General features: G+C 34.6%; 3 protein-coding genes across 5 annotated transcripts in view; 1 reads left to right on the top strand and 2 right to left on the bottom strand.

Moving 5' to 3' along the window:
• The window catches only part of LOC106142239 (uncharacterized), a 118,669-nt gene extending 114,188 nt beyond the window's left edge, over positions 1 to 4,481 (top strand). The window contains exons 6-11 of the mRNA XM_013343934.2: positions 53 to 149; positions 507 to 731; positions 972 to 1,093; positions 1,235 to 1,439; positions 2,068 to 2,218; positions 2,374 to 4,481. Of these exons, the coding sequence (XP_013199388.2) occupies positions 53 to 149; positions 507 to 731; positions 972 to 1,093; positions 1,235 to 1,439; positions 2,068 to 2,218; positions 2,374 to 4,481 (2,908 nt within the window). The remainder of the gene's footprint in view (positions 1 to 52; positions 150 to 506; positions 732 to 971; positions 1,094 to 1,234; positions 1,440 to 2,067; positions 2,219 to 2,373) is intronic.
• LOC106142240 (sialin) lies at positions 2,088 to 7,714 on the bottom strand. Of its 3 annotated transcripts, none has more exons than XM_013343937.2 (6): positions 7,451 to 7,714; positions 6,628 to 6,864; positions 5,947 to 6,258; positions 5,265 to 5,789; positions 5,110 to 5,170; positions 2,088 to 2,226 (listed from the first exon to the last, which is right to left on the bottom strand). In XM_013343937.2, exons 1-6 carry the CDS (start codon positions 7,577 to 7,579, stop codon positions 2,180 to 2,182), a joined length of 1,311 nt encoding a protein of 436 aa, XP_013199391.2. In that variant the 5' UTR covers positions 7,580 to 7,714; the 3' UTR covers positions 2,088 to 2,179. The 3 variants fall into 3 exon arrangements, with proteins under 3 accessions (XP_013199391.2, XP_013199389.2, XP_013199390.2); XM_013343935.2 differs by having other exon boundaries at positions 2,089 to 2,226; positions 5,036 to 5,170; positions 7,451 to 7,713; XM_013343936.2 differs by lacking the exon at positions 2,088 to 2,226 and having other exon boundaries at positions 4,730 to 5,170; positions 7,451 to 7,713.
• Positions 7,715 to 8,962: 1,248 nt separating this feature from the next.
• On the bottom strand, positions 8,963 to 26,943 carry LOC106142209 (putative inorganic phosphate cotransporter). The gene is made up of 9 exons (XM_060948914.1): positions 26,722 to 26,943; positions 17,917 to 18,043; positions 15,973 to 16,060; positions 14,314 to 14,556; positions 13,569 to 13,740; positions 12,835 to 12,980; positions 11,638 to 11,858; positions 10,729 to 11,029; positions 8,963 to 10,003 (listed from the first exon to the last, which is right to left on the bottom strand). Exons 1-9 carry the CDS (start codon positions 26,744 to 26,746, stop codon positions 9,809 to 9,811), a joined length of 1,518 nt encoding a protein of 505 aa, XP_060804897.1. The 5' UTR covers positions 26,747 to 26,943; the 3' UTR covers positions 8,963 to 9,808.
• Between the last annotated feature and the right edge of the window lie 244 nt (positions 26,944 to 27,187).

Below are 27,187 nucleotides of genomic sequence, written 5' to 3'. Positions count from 1 at the left end.
TAGAATTTGAAGAAACTAAGTCACCCAGGTTAAATGTTTATTTTCCTTTCAGGAAAATACAAAATGCGTTAAATACGCAACTGGCTGCCGAACCGAAGTCGACCAATATACAGATTTTCTACAAAGACGCAACAAGTTCAATAGAATTCGTAAGTACTTACCAATGTTAATAAACGTATTTCTTACATTCTTAAGTCGTCCTTATTCAAAAACTATCACCATAAAATACTAAATAATTTAAGACTATAAAAGTGGTAAACTACTGAATGTGGCTAATTAGTTTTTTCATAACTGTTAGCTCTGTATACCCCGCAAGGGCTGTAAGTAAGTAAGTAAGTAAGTAAGACGTGTAGACGTGATTATACATATGTGTTTGTGACGTCGAAACTATAACATTGATTTGTCATCATTACAGCTTTTGTCTTAAACAGATATTGTCTGTTTTCAAATAAAATTTTCTTATTCCGATTTCTTGATTTCGAATTAATTCAATTTCTCCTTTTCAGTGTAAAACCGTATCAGTAGGACCAGAAATGAGCGCGCGTTGCGTCGTGCGTCAAGCGCTTCATGTGCTTCAAACTGGCCATGACGGAGAAGAAGGTGACGGGGAGGGAGAGAACGAAGGAGAAGGAAGGTGGGGGGCAGCCAACGAGTTCACGTTGTGTGTAAGGATGGCCAGGGATGCGCCGCCGACGCCTCTGCATGGCATTGAAAGACCTCACGCTATTCAGGTAAATAATAGACATATGTACATTAAAATGGAATACAATGTAAATACCTAGATATCGATTATCATCAGGACTTATCATAGAGGATGTTTAATCTTCATGTTTGTTTTCGTTATTTGCGCCCTTAATTTAAACATGGTTACCATGCTTACATAGTTAAGATTTTTACAACCTCAAAAAATTATGAGAAAGCTGTAGCAAATTCATCGAGGTTTTCATGGGTGCCTATATCTTTCGTTTCAGATGTCGCGGATAAGGCAGACGCTTTCAAACGAGGACGGCTTTGATTTAGAACATGTCAATGCCAAGAACAATCCTTGTGGGCTGGTCTTCGAATTGAGGAAGAAGAACCAGGCATTAAAAAAGTGAGTAAACTATTAAAATTGTATAAAAATTAAAGTATAAAACTGTTGGGATAGAAATCGGAATTAGTTGTTAAGAAATATCAAAATAAACTTCCATGTACTAAATAAAAAAAATGTACTTATTGACGCATCTTCTTTCAGCGGTAGCGTCACACCGGCGCGCGGTCTGCGCCTGCTCCGGCGCGGCGGGCGCCTGTTTGGCGTGGCGCTCACGCGGCTCTGCAACGGAACGCCACCGCCCGCGCTGCTGCAAGCGATGCGCAGGCTGAGGACTGTGGCACCGCTCACACACGGCGTCTTCCGACGAAGCGCTAACGCTAAAGCGCTGAGATTGCTAAGAGATAAGGTGAGCAATGATAATTTTTACATTGTTGAACCTTGCGACATACCTAGATAAACAAAAGTTCACGCGAGGATTACTCAATGGGTCACTAATGATATGTAGGTATACCACCTTCTTATAGTTATATTTATTATATACCAGCCACCCGGGTATCAAGTATATTGATAATAGCCTTTCCTAATTTGTTATGAGTGAAATCGGTCATGAACATCAACATACAAAGATAAAAGTACCTTATTGTGTATTTGTTATACTGTGTTTGCAATATCTTTTAAAAATGCGTATTTAAAGGGGATTAAGTGTCCTGACAAAGTAGAAAAAACGAAGTTGGTTTCGTACAGATGGATGAACTTACGTTATCTTTATTTAGATCTTTATCTTTGTGGTTATCCCTCTAAAATGATTCAAAATGAGATAGAGATTCCGGACAAAGGCCTTATCTTAAATATTAAACTAAAATGTAGATTTGCTGATAACTATGTATTGTATGGCGTCGTTTGTTAGAATTGTTAATAGAGGTAACTATGCAAAATTGGTAACAAATGTTGTTTTGTATTTACAATCCAGTTTAGCAATCCTCTCATACTATCAGCAAAATTAATGACTTATCGTTTTTTTCTTTCTTCCATAGTTGGATGCCCTAGGCCCTTGGGCAGAAAGTTGTCCAGAGTTGGATCGCGCGCCAGTGCTGCTGCTGGCTGCCTTAGTGAAGGAGTTCTTCCGAGCTCTGCCTCAGCCGCTACTCATAGCTGAACTTTATCCCTCGTGGCTTCAAGTTCTTGGTTAGTACCTTTAATTGTTATATATGTATATTTTAAGAAAGAATTACAATAAAACATATTTTACATAATTTTATACAAATAGAAAAAACTCGTAAGTTAATCTTTATTTCTATTTTATATTATAATTTATTTTCATTTTTTTTATTTTGTTGCAGGTTTATCGCAAGCAGAAAAAGTAACAGCTGTCCGGTCCTTGTTATTAAAATTACCAAAATCCCACTACAATATGCTCACATACTTTGTGTGCCTACTCCAAGCCATCTCTAAGAAATCTAACATCAACCTCATGTGTCCCATGAACCTCGGAGTTTGCGTGGGACCCAGCCTCCTTTGGCCCAACACCCCCTGTGACAAAGCTCCCAAAGCAGTGCCAATGGTTGTAGAATTACTAATAGTAAAAGCTGACGATCTGTTCGGATCTCAAATATCTAGCCTATTGGGCAACGGCAGTCCAGAGTCGTCCAATGCGTTGTTAGACTCAGGTGCCGAGGAGAGTGATAGCCTACATTCTGTCGGCATATCTTTGGATTCCATGGAACTATCAACGCCACGTAAAGAAAAATTGTCATTAAGCAGAGATTCTGGACTAACACTCTCAGAAGATGACTCAAATAGTAACGGTGGAAATAGTCCTGCACCTAGAAATATTTTACATAGCATGTCGGCTACTACATGTAATATGCAACAAGAATCTAAGTTAGTTGCTAGGTACCACAATGAAAACCATAATGTTAACGGTCTTCCACGAATAGCCCAACGACAGAGTAACTATTCAAACAAGGCGGACATGTATAGCACAGTCAATGAAGAACTGTATACTACGCCATACACAGGAGAAAGATATGTTCATAATTCAATCAATATTGGAATCTCAAATGGTATAGATGAGAGAAATTATGTCTCTAAAACCGCGCTACAACGTTCCACAGCAGATATTTACAATCAAAGTCCAGCCAAGTATATAACAGGATTAGAGCCACAAAAACCACCTAGAAGCATATCTAAAGCTGCGCGGACTTCAAAAGTATATAGCATGTTTGCGGAAACCCAAGAAGGCGGAAGTAGTGTGTCGAATAAAAATTTTAATCGAGCTAAAAGTTCAGACAATTTGTTAGAAGCGAAACAAGAATCAATTGATAACAAAAGAGACTTGGTTTCTAGTCAAGAAAACATTGTATACAGCAATATTCACGATCTCGCCATGTTCACAGAAAATATTCAAAGACAAAATCATTACCAATCTCATGCAGATATTATTTCTAATAAAAATTCTAACTATTCTCGAGTTTATACTGGATGGGAACAGAAAAGTGCAAATTACAATAACACAAACACGACAGAGAATATTTATGGCCACATGATGAAGAGTCAAGGCGAACCCTCGCAGAACAAGGATGGAAGTGTAACACCGGCAGCCACCATTTTTACAAGAAATGACTGGTCTCGTCAAGCAGCGAGGACAAAAAGTTTGGAAATTAACGATGAAGGACATCCCAATATTACAGAGAGAAATCGTAATGGTACCTATGAAATTAGCTCAAATGTCAATTGTTGTCGAAAACGACGTTTTGATCCTGCGCACATGTGCACTAAGAGTTGTGCAAATGGTCTCGCGACAACTAATCACAGAGAATCAGAAAAGCATGCCATGAACCCATTACATAATTCATATTCTTACGTTGATGGCATTTACAATGGGAGCTCTGAAGACAGTAAAAAGTCGAGACATCGTAACTATAACAATAACAAATTGAATCAATCTAAATCCCTTGCCAATATCATACTAAACAGTGATTCTAGCAGCAGCGACACATTATATCAACCTCAAAATTCATTCAATAGTCGATCGACGGAGTCGCCTGCTAGCGAGAACTCCTACGAGAATTGTTACACAACCCAGTACATTGAGCCTTTATACACTTCTGTATATAACCGCAGAAGAGACATATTTCACGAAGAGAAATCGAATATGTTTTCATCCGACATTTTCAAAGCAACTCCTACAGCCGTGCAACCAGAGTATCATGGTGATAAGGAGAAAAACAATAATAAAAAACCACCACATATACCGCCACCAGTTCCGCCGCGGAAAATGGTCTACCAGAGAGTGTTGAAGAAGTTCCAGCCGGTCCACGTTAACAAGGACGACAAATCGAGATCTAAGTCAGTACCTAGACTGTACAATGGTGCTGACAAAAATGACCAAAACGTTATAGCGTTAGACTGTTCAGAATCTGACACGGAATCAGAATCATACGTTTAATGCTCTTAGCACAAGAAATGGTTTATTCATTATATGTCAAACATTTGCAGGTGATGTATTGTGAATTATTTTTACTTTAAGTATCGACATCATTATTTTTCACTTGTAATTTGTAATTATTACCTTGATATTAATATTTCTTATATCAGAATGTGTAATGTTATTAATGTCGTGCGAATCCCGCCTGAAATGTTTAAAATGTGACCATAACCTGAGTAGTTTTGGTGATGTAATTCCAAAGACGTAAGGATAGTTTCAACTTTAATATAAAATATTGTATGTTTTGAATAGAATGTCAATAATCGTTCTATGTAATTAGAAATTAAATGTTACAGATTTATTATTGAATTTTAAATATTAACTTTTACTCGTGTATTCGAATCTAGACTTGTGTCTCATTGTTATGTGTCATCTTTTGTTTTAAGAGTAATAAAATATTATTAAATGGAATGTATGCATGCCTGTATATAATGTATGATAAAGTGTACCTACTTAAGTATATTCTATAATAAAAATATATTAAAGAATTTAAATGATAAATAATATCTTTTCACTTTTTCTTATTTTTCCATTTCTATTTTATCCCAGGACTGATGTTTAGTAGATCCAAAGATTATAAATTGCAAACCGCTGAATAGGTACATCGCTGCAGCCAGGTACAATACTGATCGCCATAAATCCAGACTGGTCTGCAACAGAATATATATTTTATCAGTAAAAATAAACTTCACAAGTATGTTTTATCACGTTAGGTGCATATGAGAGAATTCATATTATACTAACCTCATCTTCCTTTATCAGATGTGCAGTAACGATCGGAGTAACAATGCCAGCGCACGTTATAAATGAGATCGGAAAGCCACTCAGTGCACCAGCATAGTTCGCAGTCAAGTCGTGAATGTTAGCAGCGCTAGTTATAGACACAAATCCATTCAGACCCATTGTTACTACTAGTAACATCACATATACTATCTTCGGAAAATTTGGATACACCATCGACAGGAGGCCGCATCCTGGTATCATGTGAGAAAATATAACTGCCACTTTTCTTAGCAGATTTAATGTAATCAATTTCCTTTTTAACACCACATCTGCTACGCCTCCGATCAGAAATGCGGAGAAAGGTCTCAGTAAATAAGTGAGGGCTGATAAATATCCGGTAGATTTTATGTCGTATCCGAGACCATTTGCTACGTAACTGGGTATAGATTGTCTGACAAAATGTACTCCCCAACCGGTGCTAAAATTCAAAATCAGCAATGATATGGCAGGGATACTAGTCAGGAATTTCCATGTTGGTACTTTCCGCTAAAAATCATAACAAATTTTTTAGTACTGAATATTGCATAAAATTTTACGAGTATATTAGTAGGTTTTAAATAAGAACGTTTTAATGTCATCGGTTGAAAGAAATGTAGTATTATAAATTTTGGAGGATTAGGGACATTTATAGATCTAAACTTACGTCCTTAGTGGGTTTTTCCTTGTTTAATTCTACAAAGTCTTCCAAATATTCTTTCTCATCAGGCAATATAGTAGGGTGTTCAGATGGGGTGTCGTAAACAAGATACCACCAGAGTGCAACGACAAATGGTAGGAACACGGTGAAAGCATAGAAACCCCACTCCCAACCAAAGGCGTCGATGACGAAGCCGCAAATAGTCCATGAAACAAATGTTCCCAGGCTTCCACTGATAAGAGCCCCTACAAATATACCTCTTTCGTTGGGCGTAGCCCAATTGGCTATTAGGCAGTGTGACAGTGGGAACGCGATACCCTGCAAAATAATTAATAAGATGAAGTTCCCTTGCTTTCTACGAAGTTAAGGTAGTAACTAGTTGGTCAAGGAAGTGGGCTACAGATTCTTCTCTGTTACTCTGAATACAGACGTATCCATTAGATTGTAACCAGTATATTGTAAAGTACATATTGAGAGCACGTCAAGTAAATATAATAGCCGCATCACCTATTAGGTATACCTTCACTTGTTTATAGTGTCAAATTTATAAAACATTTTTGACACAAATTCATTAAGTTCTCTGTTCAGTCTTTTCAAGATTGTTAGCTCTGTCTATCTCGCAAGGGATATAGACGTGACTATATATATATATATATGTATAAGCTTGACTCAAATTGTTTAACTCACCCCAAAGTATCCAATCACTATTCTTATAACGAGGAATCCCACGTAGGTAAGTTTTGCCACAGTTGGGCTGATGAGCGTGATCAGGCCTCCACCAAGTATAGCAATAAACATTAGTATCTTTGGGCTGAACCTTTGTCCGACGTACCCTCCAGATAGATTACCAGCGAGGAAGCCCCAGCTATACGAAGACAGCAGCAATGCTCTTTCATATGCACTCCAGGATATGGTGCTCTGATTCTGAAGGATTTGTAAAAATTTACATAATAGATACTTTTAATAAATAGTTATAAGTGGCGGTATTATCCCAATTTGAATTTCTTCCAGTCAACTTAAATAAAAAGGAATATGTGTACAAAATCATAAAGGCACGAAAATGTTTTACAGTAAACGTAATTTTTTATTCAATGTAAATAATTACCTAGTATCTCTTTCATTTCGATAATGTTACGGCATACATATACATATAATATCGTTCATGGGGAACGAAAACTTTCGCTAACGGTGACAGGGTAGTTGGTAGGTAATTATAAATGGTGTTAATATTTTATCATGCATTGAGAACATAAGTATTATATTTTAATTTACTTTTACTCCTTGTGTTGTTGTCCACCAGGTTGGCTATTCTTGTGTTAAATGGAATAGGTAGGTATATATTTTTTTATTAGTTATCTACTGATTCATCCTACACAACAGTTTTCTATTAATTTACTGAGTTAAAAAATAAATCCCTTTAATAAAAACCTATTCGTATATAAATGACTGTGTTAATAATTCTTTTAACAAGGTTTTAAATTTTTTGTAGTAAATTCATGGTTTTACTTACTGCTGATACTGTATTGTTAGTAACAGGAACCATCGCCACTAGATTTACACTGAGATTAACTTTTATCATATCATTATAAAAACAACTTAAAAATATCATCAAAGCTATATAATATCTCCGAGGAATCATTTTATTATTATTTAATAAAATTACATTTAATTTATATATTTTGTATCACGGTAGTATTTTTGTGTTTATAAGATATATTTATTCATTTATTAAATATTAATATTTGGAGTCATTTTCTCGATTAACGTTCACTCTCATGCAATCGTAGAAATGCAATAAGTAGGAAAAATCTACAAGATTATTTTTTCAGATATTGTCAAAAAGATTTGATAATCTATTCATTTATCTCAAAATCAAGTGTATTGCTAGACAAGATACAATGCAATATTTAAAAGACTAAACTTGTCTTTAAATGTTTATCTTTCCCGTCTACTGCGCAAAGGATATACGCACTTTGAGAAGTTATTAAGTGTAAATAACAACGAAAATGGAACATACCAGACGCGCAGCCGACCGTAGAAACATTGCCACGTCATCACTCAATACACTTGCAAACTCATCATCTTCTTGACATTTCCCGTTCGCTAGAGATTCCGGGATCGGCCTTTGACAAAGATCCTGGGCGTGGTAAGTGAAGTTTAAACAAAGCAACACCCGTCTGATTTCCGCAACCTTTGCAGAGTAATCCTAACCCGAAATGCAAGTTTTCTTTAATAATGTCTAGCTAGGCTTTACTACGTAACTTGTTTATCAAAGTCAGGATTACCTTATTGGATGAATATAAGTACTCGTATTATATAAGTATTATCATAGGTACAGATGCAGACCTTTTATCTCTTGTGTATTACTTAAGTACAATACATTGCAATGTATTTTTTAAACCCTCCAAGTCATTTTTTATAAGTATCTACTTTATGACAATTAGCTACAAAAATTATTGAGAGCCATTTGATATCTTTTTTATGTAGTTTAGTTATCCTGCTTGCATTCATCCCGTCAACATGGCCAATTATATTTTCGTAGACATCTTATTTGATTTTTGTAATCCCAACTAATATTATAAATGTGAAAGTAAGTTGTTTTTTTATTAGGTACCTCTTCACGAGTTATCTACTGATCCAGTCTTCTTTAAATTTTGCATCGCATCGCAATAAAGGTATACCTTTATAGTTCAGAAACTGGAGAAGGACATAGGATACCTTTTACTCCTGTGGAAACTATAGTTCCCGTGGGATTTGCGAAAAACGTGTTTCTTTTTACAGGAAGCGTTAAAGTTGAGCGGACGAAGTTACGGGCTAAAGATAGTACTTACATAATATTGTGGAACCTTAAAAATAACTTTATTTATTTTGCCCCCACATATATATAGTCACGTCTATATCCATTGCTATATCCATTCCATTGTAGACAGAGCCAACAGTCTTGAAAAGACCGAAAGGCAAAGTTCAGCCGTAATTGTTTTTTAATGGCATGGCATTTTGATACAAATAAAAAATTTCAGCATAAAAATAAACAAGTACGCATTTTATTGTATGAAGTTTATTTACGGGCACATAGTATTTATGATCACAGTCTTAAATACATCCTTAAACCTAAGTTTTGTATGAAATTAAACATCACATCACAAAATTGTCCAGGATTATGGATTATAATAAATATTAATTTTATAAAATATTTTATATTCTTATACTATATGTACACACAAAAAAAACTTACATTCTATATTGTAAAATTTTGAAAGTTCAAATGGTTTACATAGGCCTTAAATCCAAATTTTTAAAAGATCAATTAATTAATTAACCATAATAACTATGGAATAAATTTTTCAAATTACACTACTTAAGATGTATCTTATTAATTTAATCGAAATATCATTATATTTGCATATTTTCTATGGCAACAATTAGATACTATTCTAAAATTATAAATTTTGTCATCAAAAGTGCACTGCCAATTTTGTTTATTTGCTATTTATGCTAAATTTTTATTCCCAACATTTTTACAATACAATATAAATTAACTTAAACAAAACAATAAGTCAATCTTATTAAAAATCTATGCCTTATATAATACCTTTATTTATAGGTTTCATTATTCTTATTTCATTGAGCTTTTAGTAACAAATATATTGCATATGTATATAGTTTCATTAAGAAACTGTATATTTTATGTCTATTTTAATAATGATTTTAGTATTAAAAAAATAGTGGATACCAAAATCGTATGGAATGTAGTAACAAGGAATTTTTACGAACACATTAGATACAATGATTTTTGATGATGAAATCCAGAATCATATTTGGAAATATTTATTTTATACTATAATAATTCCTAAAATTAGAACATCGATTAAGTTTTCACGGGGATTGTGACCGTGGTATCATTAGACGAGCTGCTTGTTCTCTTATCTTCTTCTTCTTCCTCGGCTGTGATATAGTTCCATGACTGCGTTTCACCGGTGCCGAAGAGAATGAAATAAATTGCCGAAGCTATGTAAAGACACGCCCCTGTGAAGAATACTGGCCGCCATTCCGCGAAGCCGTTCTACGAAAAAAAAGAAAACAACTTATTAAAATATTTTGTTCTTTTTCTGATTTTCAAACTCTTAACAGTCTTGCCCGACCCATAGTTGTAAATGTGATTTTTAATATCTGTTGTTATTTTTAAATAGTTAAAAAATATATATTATTAGATTTTACCCGCAGCTTCGCCGCGCGAATTTAGCGCCACCTACTTTATAAAAATACAATACGCAATACGTAAATCGTACAGAAGCTATAGTTTTCACCGGAATGAAAAGAACCCTAAATTTCCTTATCCAGACTCTTAAATATATGACGAATTTGAAAAATATTATGGTTAAAAATATAACGCTTGAAGAGAGTACAAGCAAACTAAAAAATCAAACAAAAGACGTTAGTCGTTAGTACAAAAGACGTTAGTTTGAATTTATATTATTTGGGACTACCTAATCCGTAAAAAGTTAAATCAACATTATAATTTCGCCCTATTTTCTCTATCTGTTCCTGTTTAAAACGTTGGAAAGGGATTTCTAAGGAAGGTTCATATCTGTAATTGCTAACCGTGCAAAGCCGGGGCTGGTCGCTAGTGAAAAATAAAGATAAAAATATTCCAAATAAAAGACACCAACGTGCGCGTCGATAGGCATAGCGCAGTTTACCTAACTAGTGTTAATGTTAGTTCCATATGTACAAAACCTACTTACTTCTAACCTATAAAAAATTATAACTTATAGAAAATATACTAACCCCATCTTTCGTAAAGTGGGCCGTTACCAATGGTGTAACAAAACCAGCAGTGTTTCCAATCCCATTAGCGATGCCATACAGCGTGCCAGCGAAATTGGGAGCCAAGTCCTGATGGTTCACCAGGTTCGTCAGCGTGGCGGCTCCGTTAGACCCCATGGAGAACGTGATCAGGGCCACGGACAGGATTGGCGCACAGCCAGTGTACCCAAGGGCAATGAGGAGAAGTCCAGGGACGATGTGGGAGAATAAGCAGAAGAATTTTCTCATAAACGTGATGGACACTACGTTCTGCTTCATTATTCTGTAAAGAAATAAATAAATGGGTAAGTCATAAATCAGGACTGAAAGGTGTAGGTATGTATATCCAATACCTTACCACGATCCAGCTTTGTTAGATTACCTTAAGCTTGCGGAGGTCAAGCGGGAATCGCTTCGTGTAAAATCCTAGGAATCATTCGTTGCCTAGCCGATGTGGTATCCATAGCGGTAAGGACGCAACCAGGATTTTTGCGAGGAGGACGATGATTACCTACCTAATTCATTCAAGTAACATGAACCCGGAGTCATATAAGATATTACAATTTGTGCAAGACAAAAGTAATTTCTTATGAATATTTTCTTACTAGCTGTGTCCGCGACTTCGTCCACGTGGAGTAGTTATTTTGTGCATCATTGAATTTTCACATTTTCTATTATTTCTTCGCTCCTAATAGTTGCAGCGTGATGTTACATAGCCTAAAGCCTTCCTCGATAAATGGTCTATTCAACACAGAAGAGTTTTTCAATTCGAACTAGGAGTTCCTGAGATTAGCGCTTTAAACAAACTCTTCAGCTTTATAATATTAGTATAGATGATAAATTATTTTTTGTTTGTCAGTTTATCACTGACCATAGTAAAATATTCCATACCTATCACCAATAGCTCCAAATATCAGTGAGAAGATCATCCTAGCAAGGTAGGGCAGCGAGGAAAGCGTGCCCGTGGACGTGAGGTTGAATCCCAATGCGCTGGAGACGAACTTGGGGGCAGCCGTCATGATGAAGTACAGCCCCCAGTTGCTACCGTAGTGGAGAACCACCATGGCTAGGAACGGGAATGAAGTCGCGATGCTTCTAAAAGGCGGTACGATCTGCAAAGTGGAAATAAAAATAATGTAGGTAAGTACCTACCTATAATCCAGACTTAAAACGGTATACGAGTAAATCATTATAGGTGATCAATTCATTACTGATGATAAGGAAGAAAAAATGGTGATATTACTCAATGTGTGCCATGTCTGAGCAGAGTATTAAATTAAAAAATGACGATTAAGAAATTGCTTTCCTGATGTTTCAGTTATATTTCCTGATGTTATCTCGTGATATTAGGGATGAAATTTCAAGAAGTTATTCCATTTTTGATAATGAGAATATGACTTTAGACTATAAACTAAATATATATATATATATATATATGTATAATAATATATATGTTTATATAAACGATCGATTAATATTCAAAGTATTGTGCCTCTATTGTGTTTTTACTAGTAGTTACGTAACTTTGTATGATAATTACATATTAAAGCAACAATGGTCAAGCCAAGTTAATTCTCACGGATATAAAACAAAAACTGGTGTTTAATTGTAGTATTTCCTATTATGCTTTTATTAATTGACTTCCTATTTTTGAAAACTGTATTAGAAGGAGGTCTCATAAGATTACCTTCGCCAAGAGACTTGCTTTTGAAGTTATAATAGAATGATACGACTCAGGTAAGGAAAAGGCACGAAGGGTCATGCAGAAAAATAAACCACCGTGGTATCATAATATGTTTCTCTAAGATTTCCTGTAAGGAATTTCATGTGGGAAAAGACTTTGTTTATTTTACGTCTTATTTGCTCTATTTAAGGTATCTATTTATGTCCCAAAGGTTAACTGGAAAACAATGCATATTATACAAATCTGTAGATATACTTATGTGGTGGGAATAATAAATAAATAAAAAATACTTTTATGTTAGACCATCTGTGTAAATGTTGTTGGTGCAATAAATAGTTTGAATTTTAAGTACCTACCGATGTATGTCATGCTTTGTTACAGGCTTACAATGAAAAATTAATGACCTTAGTATCTTTAGAACTCTGATGCACTTTGTCGCCTATAGCATCTAGGATGTACTTCTTCTCACTCTCAGTAATCCGAGGGTGTTGGACCGGAGAGTCGTAAACCAGCACCCACCACAGAAAACACCAGAACACAGCTATCGTGCCTGTAATAAGTTTAATACTTAAAAAAAATATATCTTTATTTCTAACTTATATGCCTAAAAACATGTCGATAAAATAAGAACCATACGTATCGGAAAAATATAGGTAAGACAAAAGAACTATCATAATGTTATTGAAACAACAGGAGTGATGTAATCGCACACAGTTTTCTACATACTTAGTTGATAAGATGAAAATTATTTATGTTGCAACCATCACTTGAGAAGTCGCTTACCAGTAATGCCACTTCTATAGTCTCATATTATTTTGAGATATTCTTTCGAATCACATGACAAAATTTCGAGGACAGAAAACTGTGTCTTCTTTTGTATAGTAACAAACAAAACTGTTTCTTCAACTGAAATCAGTAAGATTCTTTTGTCATAATGTCGACTCGTCAATGTCGGTGTATCTGGTCGTCCAACTTGTACGGTATAAGAACTTTCAAGGGGACCTTGTCGGGACTAAAACAATTTATTAGTCCAACGGTCACGCCATAAAGGCGAAAAAATATATACATTTAACTTATAAATAGCCTGCTGATGTAAATCGAAACGAGTTACTCGTTACAGGCCCAGAAATCACTTTACCTGGCACATAGAACGCGTAATCCCATCCAAAGTTCTCGATGAGGGGTCCTGTAAGGGACCAGGTGACCACTGTACCAATGGCGCCCCCTAGCAGGGCACTCACAAACTTCCCTTTTTCCACTGGAGGCGCCCAGTGAGCCACCAGTGCGTGTAGTGCAGGAAATAAAACCCCCTGAAAAATAAAAAATACATGTTAAATAATTTAATAAGTGATTGCTCCTAGTTTTAATAAAAAACATTCTGACTACTTAGTTTGTATATAAGTGAGAATGAATTTATATTGAATAAAATATCGGTATTGAATAAATATAAAATTTCCGTTTTAATTCATTAGGTACCTAAATTACGGTCACGTTTGGAAAATTATCTTTATTACAAATTCCTTCACTCGATCATTCGTGTTCATGTTCACTGCGGAATAATTCATTAGTAAAAGAAATAAAACTTTACGTGCGCTATCTATCTTTAAGAAAATATATTTTTAATGACTTACATCCATATGAAAAACAAGAAAAGATTCTAATATAAATGACAAACAAGAAGAAAACTATTTAGTTTCCCTTCACAAGATCAAAATAAAATTTAAAAACACACGAGGCCTACATGTTCAGAAAAAGAAATACTTATAATGAATTTAAGAAAAATAATAATTTTACATGAGAGTAAAATTATTAATAAAAGTTAGTTATAATTTATTTTATTAATAAAATAATTTTAGTTTATTAATAAAATATCTTATACTCACCGCTCCAAGACCTATAACAAATCTCACTGCCACAAGCACCAAGTAATGCCATCTAGCTGCCTGAGGAGAGAAGATGGTGAGGATAGCACTGAGAAGCATGGTGATGAAGACTATCCTCCGGGGACCCCACAGCTCGGCCACCGTGCCCCCCACGAGGCACGTGATAGTGTACCCCCAGAAATACCCCGATAGTACATAGGCTTGCTGTTGTGCTGTCCAGTCAAATGTCACTACGCCATCAGGCTGAAAATAAAACGGAAATAAGAATTCTACGCTACAAACTTCCCTCGACCTTATTAAAAACACAACACTTAAGTATTTATTACGTATTAAAAATAAAGCAGTTAATTTTTTCGTAAGGATGCATGATAATGAACTTTTGCAGAGATTTTATAGATAGGTACTTATATTTTTTTAATTATCTACATTAAGTCCAATTTATTGGAAACATTGTTATATAATAAATATTATCATATAGAACATGGAAAATACAAATGGAAAAAACATTTATTATTATGAGCCGTTGTATAACTTAACCTTAAGTTACATTAAACAATTATCGCAATTAAAACAATTAAGTTCTTAAGTAATTATTTGATTTATACGAATAGAATTTTATTTACAAAAAATGGTTACTTTGTTTTAATAATTCCCAAGTAACTAATTAATTACTATTAAGGGGAAGTTATTATGTAGTTCAATGTTATTTTCTCAGCCATCACAATTAAATATCCAACATTAGGATGGGTAAATAATATTTTTCAAACTGAGTTATATGCATGAAAGAAAGTCAAATACACATTCACATCAAAGAAGAATTGATGTTGATGTTGTAAGTGTTTTCCTTATACTATTGGTATTCCAATAGGTACTATTGGTAATGCGCGATACATTCATAGCTGCTATTGTATTTTCTATCAATAATTACAATTGATAATGCAATGCACTTACAGCGGCGAAGGCGATCTTTTAATGTCACTTTCCTCTACATTAAGTTCAAAACTTTACCAATTTCAATTTGTTTAAACCATTTCTCAGAAAACTCTCAGTAGTACATTTATTAAAAGGAAATTTTCAAATACCAACTTTAACCGAGTTGATACGAGTAGCTAAACTGAATGTAACAGAAAGAATATGTATGTGGATTCTTCCCTTTTGAACTGGGAGGAGATTTTTCTGATTTTCCTCCTTTTGTGCTGAATTTAAAACTCAATCAAGGAAATTTATCTGACTACCCCCCGTATGAAAGTACTTTTAAATCGCTCTCTCGCATATAAATCGGCAAAAACTATACAGTTTCTACTGAAATACGATGTATACCTACAGATAGCTATCTTAATTTACGATAAGGGAAAACATCGCGAGGAAACATTCACAATTGCACATTTAAGCAACTGAATGTACTCGTATAAACATGCGTGATCCATACGGGTAAGGTTAGGTTGTAATTGCAAAAATATAATTATTCATTAAAATTGTCTTAGTACTGTAGTGTAGGCGCTGTACACCGGACAAAATGGAATGAGAAAATTCGTAGTGTCCGAAGCATTGTAGGAGAGGGTGCAGCTGGGAACATTTACATGCGTAGATGAAAGACAGAAAGGGAGATATGTATTAAAATAAAATAAACCCGGTATTTCCCTGAACTACAGTACCTACCTGTCGCAAATCAAGCCGCGTCACCGCACTCATTGTCGTGTTGAGCGCACTGTCATCTGTTGTAATCGCCTCGCATTCGCTTTGCACCCTGCGAATACAAATAACAGCCTTGTACAGAATTGAAATGTGGAAAGTCTGTGCTTGTTATTAATTCACCTTAGAGTAGTGACATATTTTGTATTCACTTTGAACAGCTTTTGTTATTAATAGTTTAGTTTTTATTCATTATCGTTCTAGTAAAATTATTATTTATATTCGACTGACTTAAGGGGCAGTTAGTTATATAACTAGGCATTGGGCTGTCACCATAGAATCATCAATAATATTATTGATGATTCTATGGTGACAGCCCAATGCCAGCTATTGTGGCCTTTGAAAATTTAATATGGGCCTTTGAAAATTTAATATGGAATCATTTTAACATTTATAACGATTTTCGACAATTTAAACTAGCTGGACTAATATATGGCTGGTATTCAAAAAAGAATAAGATGTATTAACCATTTTGAGGTATCTGATACGATGCCTTATTAATCCATTATGTTTTTTAAATTAAATTAATTAATTAAATAAAAATGTGGCTTTCGCTATAGGTAGGTACCTATAGTTTTTCCTCCTAGTGAACTACCAGTAGTTAAATAATAACCCCGTGGACTAAAGTCAAAAGAGATTGCACGTAGATAAAAATGAAAGAGTCAAGGTTTCATTGCGATTGCGAAAATTACTGCTTGCGGAACCATACGCGCGACGAATTATGTGATTTGAATGAATTGTCGTGGCCTGGTGTCACGTGTAACGTAATGTGGAAGCACAGAATAGGCGTAACATATATACATGTCCCTTACGGGGCAGACAGCGCCAACAGTCTAGAGAACTATTACACCTCCTGACTGACTTTACAGAGATAAAGTATCTCTGTAAAGTCAGTCAGTTCCTGGTTAAAACAAGTTCATTACTCATTAAAAAATTAGTAATGAACTTGCTTAGCAAGGAACTTATCGCTAAATGGAAAAAGCTTCAAAGCATAAATGCTGAGAAGATTTAAACTTTTCCAATTTTTTTTATAAAATTACCCGAAATATCAAGTCAAGTGTTAAACTAGAACAAAAGTAACATTGAACAATAAGTAATATTAACATTTTCAATAGGTAATTATTGGCCTAGGAAATTGAAATGATACAGAGTAACATGCAGATTATACCATGCTTGGATGTTTTCAAAAATGTTCCAAAGCTTTCTGATTTCCTTGTGATATTTCCAATTTCCATGACTAAGTAACACAACGCGGTTTGGTAAATTCCTATAGAGGACTCTATATTAAGGTATTTCTACGGGAGTGAGATCCAGATTTAAACTAGGATAAAAACTAATACATATATACATACATAAACTCACGCCTCTTTCCCGGAGGGGTAGGCAGAGACTACCTCTTTCCACTTGCCACGATCCCTGCATACTTCCTTTGCTTCATCCACATTCATAACTCTCTTCATGCAAGCTCGGCGGTTTCGGGCACTTTTGACCTGACCCTTCACCAGGACGTCCTTAATTTGATCAAGATATGTTCGTCTAGGTCTTCCCACCCCGACCTTTCCCTCCACACTCTCCTTGTATATCTGCTTAGTCAACCTGTTTTCATTCATCCTCTCCACATGACCGAACCATCTCAACATACCCTTTTCTATTCCTGTAACTACATCTTCTTTCACATCACAACATTCCCTTATCACGCTGTTCCTTATCCGGTCACTCAATTTCACACCCAACATACTCCTTAACGCTCTCATTTCCACTGCATTTATTCTGCTTTCGTGCTTCTTTTGCCATACCCAACTTTCACTCCCATACATTAATGTCGGGACCAACACGCCCCTGTGCACAGCCAGTCGAATAATAACTAACTAAGTAAGTAAGTAGTCAAATAAAGTAATAAAAAGTACTAACGAGGTATTGTTGGTCTTGTCTGGTACCATCGCGATGATGTTGACACTCATATTGACTCGCATCATGTAGTTAACCCAGCATGCGAAGAACATCATCATGGCCACATTGAACCGTGCTGGTACCACGTCTGTAACAAAACATAATAATAACTAAAAAAATAAATTTATACAACTTATATGTTTTTCATCATAGCTTGGTTCTTATTGCACCCTTTCTGCTAAAAACAGCATGTACTTGAATAAAACCCTTACAGGCCATGTGAAAGGTTATTACGATAGGTCGCCTGTGATACCAACACTTATAGAAATTTTGTTATGTTGTGTCATTTGTCATCCATAGAACGCAATTGATTTGTCTCCCAAACAAAAGGACCAAAACTTTGGTTAAAAGCTGACTTGGTTTTATAACTTCCAACCACTTCTCCTTTATATAGTCATTAATTATATCGGTAGCTATATAAGTCAGCTATTCGTTTATAAGTTAGCAAATGGCCTAATCCAATTTAGAACCTCTTTTATTTTCTGTACACTCCGAAAAATCTTGATAAAAGGCTATTCCAAGCTGAAGCTTCAGGCATGTTAATAATTACGAGATTAAATTACTATCTAGTTACTTATGTCTGAATGGAAATATACTTATTTATATCTACTCTTATATCTGCAAGGTATTTGTTATAAAAACTTCCTGACGATCTTTGCGAATGCAAATTAGCAAACGACCTTGCCAAAAACGAACATTGATCATAACATTAATTCCACGGTCAAGAGCGGAATACTTGGGATTCTTTGCAACCATAAATCTTTTGCGAATAGTGTTGGTTCAGCAAATACTTCAGTTGCGGTCAAGAGAGCATGGCCTCGAGGAAACCGTAAGCATGTTCACGGAAGATAACTTTCCAATACAATGTCAATATCAGCGAGACTGACAAACAGACGGACACGTGATTACGCCTGGACAAAGTAGACACCGTGTAATTAAATAAAATAAAAGTGTGCAAAGCGAAAGCGAAGCCTGAACTAGTTCACGCAGACAAAGTTGACATGATGCGAGTGAGATTAATCAAAGCTAATTTAATTAATTTCACTTGAATCATATTAGAATTTGGTCCGACGGATCAAATAGATGACATGTGAAATTTTGAAATTTGCGTTCGAACTTAAACTAGCTAGATTGCCGCAGTGACCTAAAGTATTAGTCTGAGGTGCAACCTGGGCAGTACCACGTGTCACCGATGTCGTCATCCTTTTTTTGATTGTTCCAATTGTATCTTTGGCGCCAATCGGACACTTCGTTATCTCCAGGCAACCCAACCATCGAAGATTTATTTCTCCGATAGTTTGCAAGTACCGATAATAACATTTTACAATTATTTGTAACAAATATGGTAAACGATAGGAAAAAGAGTACAGCTAATTTTGTCCATAAATATTTATGTACCTACAACCGGACAAAAGCTACTCTTCTGACGTAAGAACCAAGGTCAATTCACTCACTGAGATCGAACCAGTAGTCTAAGTGTTATTCTACCTTCTTAGTTTTAACGTCTATATTAAGTACCAAATTTAATATCTAGAACACCGTCATTTGTGTAATAGGGAATACCCGTGCATTAATCTTTACTTTTCAATTAATTTATGTGTTAGATGATGTTTCTACATATTAGATGATCCTACATATGATAACATGCGCCTTAAAAAAAATATTTTTTATTAAAAAATACATGGGCCTGATTGCCTATAAACCTTTTAGAAATCCTAACGAAAAGTTTAACTTCTTGGAACTATTTGAGCCTCATAACATTCGTTTCATTGGACCAACAAGGGTCTTTCAGTCTCAAAGCGACACTTCCTTCGCAGCGCGAGATGTCATGTTGATGCAAAACCAATGTCAGTCAAGTAATTTCTAAGAAGCGACGCCGAAGGTTGCCGATGACCTCAAATACAATCTAAAGTTGTAATAAAAACTACAAGTGTGACGAGGTCTTCGTTTCGTTGCTAAGTTTATAAGCGTTGTATTTTTGTTGATTTTTCATTTATTGTAGCTTCGTTTAGAAATCTTAATTTAAAGAAACTTTACCTGTTTCTATTATTTTTTCTTAGCTGGTTTAACTTACCCATTTAATTTTATTTTCAGGAAATATTCCTTAAAAAGTTATTCAAAGTGTTCACGTTAAGTACTTAGTATCAAGTAAAATAATATTCGCCTCGTATTATCATATCATAATAATTAAGTAGTCATTTTCAAGTTTTTATTGCTCACGATTTTTTAATGTTGCATGCATCTGACTACTAAATTTGAAATTATTAATGAATTATACAATTTAGATATAACTAGAAATAGACCTAGGTAGGTAAATTGAGGAAAAGTTCTTTGAAAATACGCGTTACTCCTTCATGGGCTTCAATGGTTACAAAACTAATTATTAAATTCTTGACAGAAGGTTTTTATACATATTACTCAACTGTTTGACTGCGTTACTTTTAGAAGAAAATCTTAACCTACAAACCTTAGATGACATTTTACATGTTTAATTAACATCTATCCGTGGATTTAATATGTATCCGTGTAGTGGTGAAAGTGCAAGCATGTAAGCTTTGCGCGTGCAATTCGCAGGCGCCGCTGGACTGTCGGGCTGCGACCGGCTGCTGGCGCCGCCCGCTCACGACGGCGCCCCCAGGTGACGCCAGTGCCGTCTTTATAATAAGTTTATACAGGGCTGTGCCCAGGAATCCTTTCCACAGGGGGCCCAAAGAAAAAGTAATTTCTAAAGCAACTGACAAAACATTTTTTTTTTCAATCACATCATCAAATAAATTGCTTGGATTTGACATAACAACTTCTAGAATAAGAAAAATATAATAACTGAGAACGCTGACTGGTTGCCTGATATAACAACTATGTTGTGCGATGGAGATTTGAAATTTGAAATCCAAATTCCTAATGTGGCCTAAGGTTACACTATAAGATCATTCCTAAAATTTGAGCGGGAGCGGGAAGCGAAATTAACATGATTTTTCGTATTGAGCAATAGATAAAAATCATATCGCAATGATTCCCAAAAAATATTGTTTTTTTTTATGTGGTAATAAAGCGATGATAAATATAAAATAAAAGCCAATATGTTGCAGTTGATAAAATCGCTGTCAAACAATAAACTATTTTCGACAGACAACGCCAATAACAATGAGCAGTGATGAGGCAAAAACAGTATAAAAAATAGCTCTGTTTTAATTCCAAAGGGCTCTAACTTCTTTTGCGCCCAAGGGCTTAAGCATAGTTTTAGACGGCCCTAGACTCCCCATCGTGTTGCTTCTTTAAAACACTTATTACTGCCATTAAGGTTTTTATATTTATCGCATGATCTCTCACCGTTGCAAGTAATGTCTCTTGCATTTACAGTGCAACATTCCTCTGCAAATAGCATGTTTTGCGGTTTTAACTTACTATTTAATGAGATGTTTAAAGTTATATATTTAGTTCACAGATTATGTAAGAACCTTGGATTATATTATGTGATGTACCTCCTATTAAAAGTTGTTCGTTGAATTAGTTTGGATCAACAAATTTACCGAAAGGAAAGGCAAACTAAGTGTATAGTAGATATGAGAAGTCCCAAAATATTTATGGGTTACTTTAAAAACGGTTATAGGAAATAAGACATTTTCGTCAACAAAAATTCTCCCATGTGTCATGCGCTCGACCATGACTGTGACTAACAAAAACTGACATGAAAAATTAACTAACCACTGACATATTGCGATCAGTGAACTTTTGAAGGATTTGCAAACTGATTGAAGCACGTCGTATTTCACATGTAGGTACTTTAAAAGTCTAACGGTGCAACCTACTTTAAGATAAATTAATGCAAGACGAAACCTTGCATGTTTACAGCCGATTGGAATGTTTATTACAGATGACAGGGACGCTAAAAAATCATAAAAATCGTGGTTTGGAATAATGATAACTTTATTCCAAACCACGATTTTTATGTTTTTTTTTTTTATATTATGAATTTGGAAGCTTTTTCCAAAGTATAATAATAGATTATTAAGTTAAAACTGTTTAGATTGACTCATAATTTAGATAAAGATAAGCGCTGGCTATACCATATCCATATGTATTAATTAGGACAGGGATTTATGTATACTATACATTGAAGTTTCTTTGGTACCCAATATATCATGCATGATAGAATGCGTCCTTTCAGGGCAAGTTATTAATAATTATATAATAATAAATGAACATTCATTTTAAATAAATACAGTTAATTTTCTCCCTCTTCTAGACGATAGCCCCGATTACATCCTCACCTCTCCAGGGAATTGCACGGTTTGCAGATTTTACTATGGTCCTGGAACGTGGGCCAGGTTTTGCGAGAAGTTGCAGGTTAACCTTATCCATATCTGGTTATAGTTACATATCCGGTTGCCTGAATGTGCAAGTTTCCCTACAATGTTTACCGTGTAGGCACTCAAACTGAGCAATATTTGTTTTTTTTAAAGTACATTGAAATAATAAAAATATAAGTTAAGAAAATGTTTCAGGATAATAATTTCCTGTACGATTGTATATTTTGCCTTTGATGATTTTTTTACTGAATAACCTGGCACCTAGGTACCTACGTACAACGAATTTTAGTAACTATGTAGGTATTTAGTCACCTAATGTAGGTATTACCTTCTATGATAGACTGTACTACACATATGAATTAACGGGTAACAGCTAGTTAAAAAATAATAAACCTATTTTGATACTACTTCACTCACACACACACTTATCACCTATTATTCGCGTGATTTTATTATAGTAGTATTTCATAAAAGGCAGAATTGTATTCAGTTGATTATTTACGGTAGCGGTAACATTGTAGCAAATGTGTACCCACTATTGACAAATGTAAAACCGCACATCGGAACTGTGCATTTACCAGCCATCGAGCCAAGGACGACCACCATGCATCAATGAATTGGTGGGCACGGCGACCACTAAGTACTGAAATATATCGATTATTATTTACTTAACCACAACTACTTGTACTTAAGAATCCCCATGGATGTCATAAAAGGTGACTAAGGGATAGACTTATAAACTTGGGATTCTTTTTTTTTGGCGATGGACTAGCAACCTGTCACTATTTGAATCTCAATTCTATCATCAACTTACTACTAATACTTTACTTAATATTACCTATATTAAGGAAAATGTGCTATATTTTTTGTCTTGTCTGCGATAAATGGTTTTTGGAAAATTGCCTTCGAGAGAGAGGACATCTTTCCTCTTTTGTATAACAAACTTTAAAATTAAACTGAGCCTTCGGAAAATCACCTTTTATTTAATAATTTATGAAGGGAATAGAGTGATATGCCGGACCGTGTAATGATTTTCCAAAGTGATTAATTCACCGATATCACCTGCTTTTCTTTTGTTTTTCTGATAAGCTTCTACTACTCCTCCGTACTAATTTAAATACTTAGGTTGTTTGACCAATTCTACTTTGTCCAAATTATGGACTGATATTATTTTTAAAGATTTAGTAGGTAAAGTACTCTTTTTTCAATAGAATTTCTTTGACATTCATCCTTTTTTAAATTAAAGGTACATATTTTAAATAGCGAAACTATGAAACTATATACATAAATATTGGAAAGGAAAATCGACGACGCCAATTGATAGTGTTTTTCTTGCGATATGTAGGTTATCATTTAGTTAGATTCGTTTCTCTTCAGATACACGTGAGATTAGATATACATAATACATCTTTTTTTGCATACCTATTAGATATCAGCGTCAGTGGTATCCAACCAAAAACTGGAATCGTTATTCTCTTTTTCTAAACATGTATACTTTTTTTCCGGCGGGAGATTTTTATGTGAAAAAGTAAAAGTGAAATAACCAAGGAATTGTACTAAATATATTTTCAAAACGCACTTGTTACATAAACCAACTTCTATTCAATTAATGCCTCATCTCAAACTTGTTTCTTCATATAATCGTAGACACCTAAATACAGGATTTAGCGACGCCGAGTATCTTAGTGCCTATTCACTACACAATAGAATTAATGATTATCTCAGCATGCCACCTCAATCTTGAAAGGTACGAACACAAAATGACGCTTCTTGTGCTCATTGTCATGTCCGCAATACATGTTTAGGTTTAGATACTGAAGTACATAAGTTTTAAGTGACAAACTACTTATAGCTTTATTACGATACAATCAATGTAAAAATTGGTTGGGAGCGTGCTTATACCTACATAAATGTTTAATGTTTAAACATTACTAAAGCTTCCTTTCCGCACAAACTGATTTACTTATAAGAATGTGGCTTGCTTGTAGCACTCGCCGGATGACCTTTAATAACACGGAAAAAGAGTAGAAGTACTTATATGTTTTTATAGGTATGATAGTGTCGATATTTTGTATGCCCAATCTTTCAAACTTTTTTATTTTGTCGTATATCGACGTAATATGAAATATCTATACAACAAAAAAATTGTTAGTTACAAGACCAATGCAGAAAATAGTAGGTAACCAGAGCCACGCCACTTGCAGTGTTTTGCTTCTAGGAAAAATGAGGTGGTGCAACTGAAGCTGATCCAACACACTACGAAAAAAAGGCGCCGAGTGAGTTACTAGCTGAAAATTGATTCTTTTCTAATGCTGAGTATCGGCTAAAACTGTTACCAAGTTTAGAACTTAAGAAGACAATAACTTCACAAAAATAGTCATGTAAAGTGGTTTTAATAAGCTTTTATTGAAAGAAGCAGTTATTTAAATTAAATGCACTTACTAAATTCTAGTTAGTTTTTCTTGAATTTCCTAGTTAAAAAACAAACTATATAAGGCTGCCATAATGATGATGATGAAACTAGAACTTTAATTACTTAAGAGCACTGGAAAGAGGTCGTGCCTAGTGTATCAATTTTAATAATGGTTATTTTGTTTTAAATACCTACTCAAACTTTTTATACTTTGAAGAAGCGACACAATCCAACTCAGTTGTTACCTCCTGAATCTTCTTTTGATAAAACAAATAATTATAATCCCATTATAAGCCAGAAATAAAAAATAATAGCACTACATGACACAATTACAGAAAATGCAAAACCTTGTGCAATCTGAATAAGGCGTACCACCTATAAGTACATATGTATTCAAATTTCGGATGTTGGACTAGCTGTACGTCAGTGGTATCAATAATACCTCATACCAATATTTTATTCAGAAAAGGGAAATACCTGGATAATTTTTGTAACAATTATATCAACTCCAAAACTCATGACCATGTATTTTATATTAAAATAGAATTATCTTCACAATTGGAACAGAGGAATTTTCTTTAAAATTAAAAGCAAACGTTTCGATTGAAAAGTACTGATTTCTAAACAAATCTTTTAGGAGTTGCAGCCTACTTTTATCTGGAAATCCCAATGCGCAGAAGTTAGTTATGAAATAAATTCATACATACATAAAATCACGCCTTTTTCCCGGAGGGGTAGGCAGAGACCTCTTTCCACTTGCCACGATCTCTGCATACTTCCTTCGCTTCATCCACATTCATAACTCTCTTCATGCAAGCTCGGCAAAGCACACTCTCCTTGTAAGTATATCTGCTTAGTCAACCTGCTTACATTCATCCTCTCCAAAGGACCGAACCATCTTAACATACCTTTTTCTATTCCTGTAACTACATCTTCTTTCACATCACAACATTCCCTTATCACGCTGTTCCTTATCCGGTCACTCAATTTCACACCCATCATACTCATAATTTATTCATGAAATAAATGATTTTTTTATACCTATTAATAGGATCAGATTTTAATCGGGACTCTGTAGCTATCGGGTAATCTGTCATACAGGTTTTCCTAGTACAGACACCATAGTCTCTCACATAGATCCATGGTTCGTCTCACTTCTTATGTTTTAGGGGAAAAATAAAGATTTATTATATTATTATTATTATATTATCTTCCACATAAAAAGCATCATACCTATGCAGATAACACGTAAACTTTGTTTGTTATATAACAACCAATATTATCTAACCATACAAATCTAAACAAAAAAGAAATGAAATTACTAAACCCATGTTGAAGTGCTGGGATTTAAGTAGGTACATTGACAGGATTTATCATTAACAGCTGTAATCTTCATTTCTATGTAATGAAAATATCCTATGTGGTGGTAGTGGTTATTTTTTTTTTCTTATTTTTGTAAACCAAATCTTTTTTAGGGTATGTTACATAATTTTATCATAGAAAGATTATTAATTTTGTGAGCTACCTACCCAATATACATATATCATATATAGCATAAGTTTTATACTACATGACTGAAAACTGCATGAAATAAAATAAGTAGTAAACAATAAGAGAGCGTGCACGTGTAATAAAAGTTCATTGTCATATTAAACGTGGACATGGATATATATAGGTATATCAGAAGTAGATCCTTATGATATATTTTAATCAATTAAACGTAGTCAACACTAGCAAATCACATTGAACTAAAATCGCACTATTATTATCTCTTATTTTTAATCGACTAAGGTAGGTAAATATTACTTACTACTTAAATTAATTTAACTATTAACTGAGATAAACTCAGTATTTGATCAAAACTATTTTCTGATTAATTTCATTCTAATTAGTTATAACCAAGGTCTTTAATTCATGATTACCATGAGTAAAAAATAATAATTGCCCGCATCTATCGATGGTTTTTGTTTTCTTTAATTAGCCACTCATACTGGTTGCATACAGATTGAAAAGATAGTTTAAGTCTTTATAATACGAACTTACCAAAAACCTTAATATGGAACTTCATTTTGTATTTCACCCGAGACACTTAAACACCTGAATTTCCAATTTGGTGTGCGTGTGCGCAGATTTTCGACGGCGAGCTGCGCGGGCGCCCGTCTTTCTGCGACTGCGTCGTCAACCTTTGCCGTGTAGCTAACTGCACTGCGAAGGCCTCGCCTGCAAACACGAGACGTCAACAAAACATTGATGCTATGCCACGCGACCAGCAAAGCCTTTCTCTCAATACACTGTTGGATCAAAACAAGTGAATGAACGTAAAGAGCCATGGAGATTATCTATCGCCGATCTACTTACAAGCGATTAACCTAGTTTCTTACCATTGACTGCTATTTTCTTTAGTAAAATCTACCACTACTATACTTCGATACTATGTTGTGCTTTTGAGATTACCTACATGCACATATACATGTATGCACATGTAGGTAATCTCAAATCTCATTCACAA

The sequence above is a fragment of the Amyelois transitella genome, chromosome 17 (genome assembly GCF_032362555.1).
Source record: "Amyelois transitella isolate CPQ chromosome 17, ilAmyTran1.1, whole genome shotgun sequence".
Lineage (NCBI taxonomy): Eukaryota > Metazoa > Arthropoda > Insecta > Lepidoptera > Pyralidae > Amyelois > Amyelois transitella.
The sequence above is the reverse complement of the archived record's forward strand: the minus strand, read 5'-3'. Positions and strand labels throughout refer to the sequence as shown.

What these genes read in the sequence shown, in the direction of transcription:
- LOC106142209 (XM_060948914.1), bottom strand. Translation starts at nt 26,746, where the DNA reads ATGAAGTTCCATATTAAGGTTTTTG. An exon ending in TTACGCGTTCTATGTGCCAG is followed by an intron (nt 12,981 to 13,568) that starts GTAAAGTGATTT and finishes AACTTATTACAG; the next exon opens with GCACGATAGCTGTGTTCTGG. An exon ending in AGAGTTCTAAAGATACTAAG is followed by an intron (nt 11,859 to 12,834) that starts GTCATTAATTTT and finishes TCCACTTTGCAG; the next exon opens with ATCGTACCGCCTTTTAGAAG.
- LOC106142240 (XM_013343935.2), bottom strand. Translation starts at nt 7,579, where the DNA reads ATGATTCCTCGGAGATATTATATAGCTTTGATGATATTTTTAAGTTGT. An exon ending in CTAACAATACAGTATCAGCA is followed by an intron (nt 6,865 to 7,450) that starts GTAAGTAAAACC and finishes CAAATCCTTCAG; the next exon opens with AATCAGAGCACCATATCCTG. An exon ending in ATCTGATAAAGGAAGATGAG is followed by an intron (nt 5,171 to 5,264) that starts GTTAGTATAATA and finishes ATTCTGTTGCAG; the next exon opens with ACCAGTCTGGATTTATGGCG.